At 31.5% G+C, this 4,229-nt stretch overlaps 1 protein-coding gene across 1 annotated transcript; it reads left to right on the top strand.

Annotated features, from left to right (window-relative positions):
- On the top strand, positions 1 to 1,276 carry LOC135953301 (hatching enzyme 1.2-like). Its single transcript, XM_065503126.1, has 2 exons — positions 1 to 816; positions 881 to 1,276. The coding sequence occupies exons 1-2, from the start codon at positions 1 to 3 to the stop codon at positions 1,088 to 1,090; spliced, it is 1,026 nt and encodes a 341-aa protein (XP_065359198.1). The 3' UTR covers positions 1,091 to 1,276.
- The last annotated feature ends 2,953 nt before the right edge of the window (positions 1,277 to 4,229 follow it).

Genomic DNA, 4,229 nt, shown 5'->3' with positions numbered 1-4,229 from the left:
ATGTTTAAGTTCTCAACAATTTTATTAGTTTTGGTGGCAGGACAAGTATGGAGTGTTCCTTTAATACCTCAAATAGGCGATGAAGAAGAAATTGTGGAAGTCGACGACAATGCTCTATTAAACGAAGAGCAGTATTTAAGAGATGTGATTGATTTGAGTTTCTATGGCTCTGCCATGTTTGGAGAACCAGATGATCAGCATACTGCTCGTATGGTAGCCAATTATACACCCGAAGCTTTTGAAGTTAACCCCGAAGAATTGGGTACCTATTTGGAGGGCGATATTTTAATACCCAAACCAATTATCACTATGAAAAATGGTCTCACCTCGCAAAGCTCTCGCTGGCCTAAGGGTGTTGTGCCCTATGAAATTCGTGGTAATTTTAATGCTCAAGACATGTCCATTATTGAACATGCGATTAGTGAATACCATCGTCGTACTTGTATACGTTTTGTGCCACGCAGCAGCGAACTAGACTATGTTTCAATTGTTAGTGGTAATTCTGGTTGTTGGTCTTCGGTGGGACGTGTTGGTGGCAAGCAAGAAGTGAATTTGCAATCTCCTGGTTGTTTAACAAAGCCCGGTACTGCCATGCATGAACTTATGCATGCTTTGGGTTTCTTGCATGAGCAAAATCGTGAGGAACGTGACTCATTTGTAAACATTCAATATCAAAACATCCAACAAAGTGCCATGTCTAACTTTGATAGAGCTGCTAAGACCTTGGCGTTTGGAGTACCCTACGATTATGGCAGTGTTATGCACTATTCAGCCAATGCTTTCTCTACTAATGGACGTCCTACAATTGTGCCTGTGGTAAGTAATTGTTTTTTACCACTTTATTTTACTAATTTAACGCTAATGTATGCTTAATTTCCAGCAAAATATGGGTAACACTAAAATGGGCCAGCGTGATGGTTTCTCCGATTTTGATGTTGAGAAACTTAATAAAATGTATGATTGCGGTTATGGTGGTGAATCAGCACAATTGCCTAGTCCTGGCTCTCAAGCTATAGATAACGGTCTAATTGGCAGTTTGGTTAGTGGCATTCTGACCGGTTTAGGTTTGGGTGATCAACATTCATCATAAATCTTTATAAGAAATTTATTAAAAGTTTAATTGTATCCATGGCACGACATATAATAACATTAATCATTTACTATTTATTTGGACATTTTAGTTAAATTAAGTGAAATTTCTATGCCAAAGTATTGTATTGTACTTTAACTATTAATAAATAAAATTTTATATTTAATCATTTAGAAAGCAATGAAACTGAGCGTTATTTCAATTATTTTATTTGTTGCCAAAGTATCGAAAGTATTAATTCTTAATTCAAATTTCATAATCAAGTTACATTTTAATTCATTTTTATTTCATTAAAGAATTCATTACGAATTAATTCAAGGGCTTAATTCGTACTTCAAACGTATTTAATTCATTCATTTATATAATTCATAGAATTATTTTCTTATTGAATCATTCTAGTTTTCTTTAATTCAAATCCATTACAAAATAGCTCAATAACATTTATAATGTTTCAACTTTTCTTTAATTAAATTTGTAATAACAAATAGGCAACGACAAAGAAATCTAAAAACAAACTGAATTAAGAAAAAAATATTTCAATTCAATTTGGATTACATTTGAATTAACAAAAATTTTATCATTCAAAGAATTCGTTTTTTTGTGAATGGATTTATGGAAACATTTCCTGAAATTTTTTAATTCTGAATTAATCCATTTTTGAATGCTTTAATAGGGAATTAATTCTATAAATAGTGAATTTTCGAATTAAGTCAATACATTTGAATTAATTCATAATGAATTCAAATTTATTGTGATTTCCAAAATGGAAGTAAGAATTAATTCTTTCGAACCTTTGAGTAATATATGTACACATTAGAGTTAAATACAGAGATCGAAAATAACTCGTCCATATACCAAGAAACCCAAATTGTGATTTATATTTTTGTGATAAAAATAAATCACTGAACATAACAGTTATAAAATGATTTTTACTTAAATGGTTTGGTATGACCTTTATTCGTCTAGTTTGTTTTTTAATGGTTTGATGTGAGATAAACAATTCATTTGTTCTTGTTCTTAATAACTGTCACTTTCTCTTTTATTTACATACAATAACATATTATTAGTAATTTTTAACAAATTATGGAAATAATATGTTAAATATGAAGTAATGAAGTCTTAGTAACAGAAATGAGAATTTTTTTTTAAAATTGTTATTAATCTTTTGATAAATTTTATATATTTAAACGCTGATTTGCATAAAATGCATTTTTGCGATTTATTTTTCATTTTCGCAAATAAAAGTCACAAGCTGACCTTTACGAAAAAAATAAATTATAAATCACTCATCCAGATTATTTGTGTTTGTTTCTTTTATGTTTCTCTCAACCCCAAAAATGTTCTCGAATAAATCACTCTCTCAGTGATACATATATCACAAAAAATTATTTTTAAATGGCTGCGAATGAGAATTTACTATTGTAATGAAAGTGAACCCGTTATTTTCGGTCTCTGGTTAAATATTTTCTAAACTTTTTATATTCTTCGATTATCAGCTGGATTACAATTCAATATTTGAGGAAAATTCAAAATTTTAGAGAATTTGACAAAAAATACGCCGATACTTAAGCTAACAGTTAATTATGTTGGTTTAAAGTTGAATATTGAAAATTATTCTTAAAAATAAAGCTGAGTGATGCCAATATCATTTAAATATTTATTACATAAATACGAATCAATTTTATTGGGAATTTTTCAAATTCAAGGTATTGGCCATTGTAAGCTATGACATTTTCCCATCTTTCCGGCAACATATGGATTCCGGGCCAAAAGAACTACTCATCTTTTGAGGCCAAGAACGAATCAAGTGAAGTGTATCCCAGAGAGAGCGATCGAATAGTACTCGGACTGGACTGGGAATGGTCTGGACTATAAAGCGAGTGAGGCAAAACTTACCAAACACTTCATTCTAAATACTTTTTAACAGGTATTGCAACATGTGGCCGAGCGTTGCCATAATGGAATACATATTACGTTCCAAACGAATCAATTGCGTTTGGTACAGGTTCTCAGCAGCTCATAATAGAATGGAACCTTTTGGGTCATGGATATTTGGCCCGATTCGGCTGGCTGGCCGGGTTTCACAAACGATCTCTTAGGCTTCGGGTTATCGTAATGGATTAATTTTTCATTGCCAATAATAATTCGGTGCATTTCAAACATACAAAATCGTCTTACAGGGTTTCTCAGCTTCAATTCGTATGGTACCCAATTTTCCTTCTTTTGAATACTGCAGCTTGCAAACGTTTTGAGATTGACGATTGAGTAGCTCCCAATGATTTTGCAAGCTCTTGTTGAGTTTGACAACAATCTTCATGGTGTAATGCCTCCAATTCTTGGTCTTCACACTTTTTTGGCTGGCTTGGGCGATCTTTGTCTTCCGTGTCAAAATCAGCTCTCTTCAACCAACATTGAAACCGATGAAACACATTCACCATAAGCTTCGGTGAGCAATCGGTGTGCTTCAGCGGCACTTTTTTCAAATAATAGAAGTAAAGCAAAACTTCACGCATATGATGCCTTGTTGGCACAAAATTCGACATTTGTTGAATAACTAAATGAGATTAAATGACAGTTATGTACCCTTATAAATGATATATAAATGATATATTAAAAACAAAAACCGCGTTCAAAAGATATGTACTCAAGTAATATTTAACTCTTTAGCTTCATTCAAACACTTTTATTTAATTATATATCATTCATCGTTGAATTATTTCATAATTTAATTAATTCATATCAGAATTCATTCAACCTTTGATTTAATTTTTGTTAATTTAAATCTAATACAAACTGAATTAAAATATTTTTTCTTCATTCAGTTTTGTTTTGCTTTAAATCCTCCATTCGATATGTTTTTTCATTTCGAAACCTAAAAGAAATACAAGCCATCTGAATTCAGTTTCAACGATTGCAGAATCTGTTTTAAAATATGTATGAGTAATTGAAATAGCCATTTAAATTTGACAAATTTTATAACTATTGAAAGGACTGACAATGAGCTGAAAATTTATGCAGCCCTACTTTTTGATGTACTAAGTAAGGGGCTAAAAGTAACAGTGTGCTACGCATAATATAGTCGGTCAAAGGTAAAAATAATCGATATCTGTCATTTGGTTTCAGTTAATTTTGCTCGCCA

This window comes from Calliphora vicina, chromosome 1 (assembly GCF_958450345.1).
Source record: "Calliphora vicina chromosome 1, idCalVici1.1, whole genome shotgun sequence".
Lineage (NCBI taxonomy): Eukaryota > Metazoa > Arthropoda > Insecta > Diptera > Calliphoridae > Calliphora > Calliphora vicina.
This window is presented reverse-complemented; position numbering and strand designations above follow the sequence as displayed.

Bases quoted from the DNA above. Each gene is read 5' to 3' on its own strand.
- LOC135953301 (XM_065503126.1), top strand. From the start codon at position 1: ATGTTTAAGTTCTCAACAATTTTATTAGTTTTGGTGGCAGGACAAGTA. The intron at 817-880 runs GTAAGTAATTGT...CTTAATTTCCAG, and splicing joins GTCCTACAATTGTGCCTGTG to CAAAATATGGGTAACACTAA.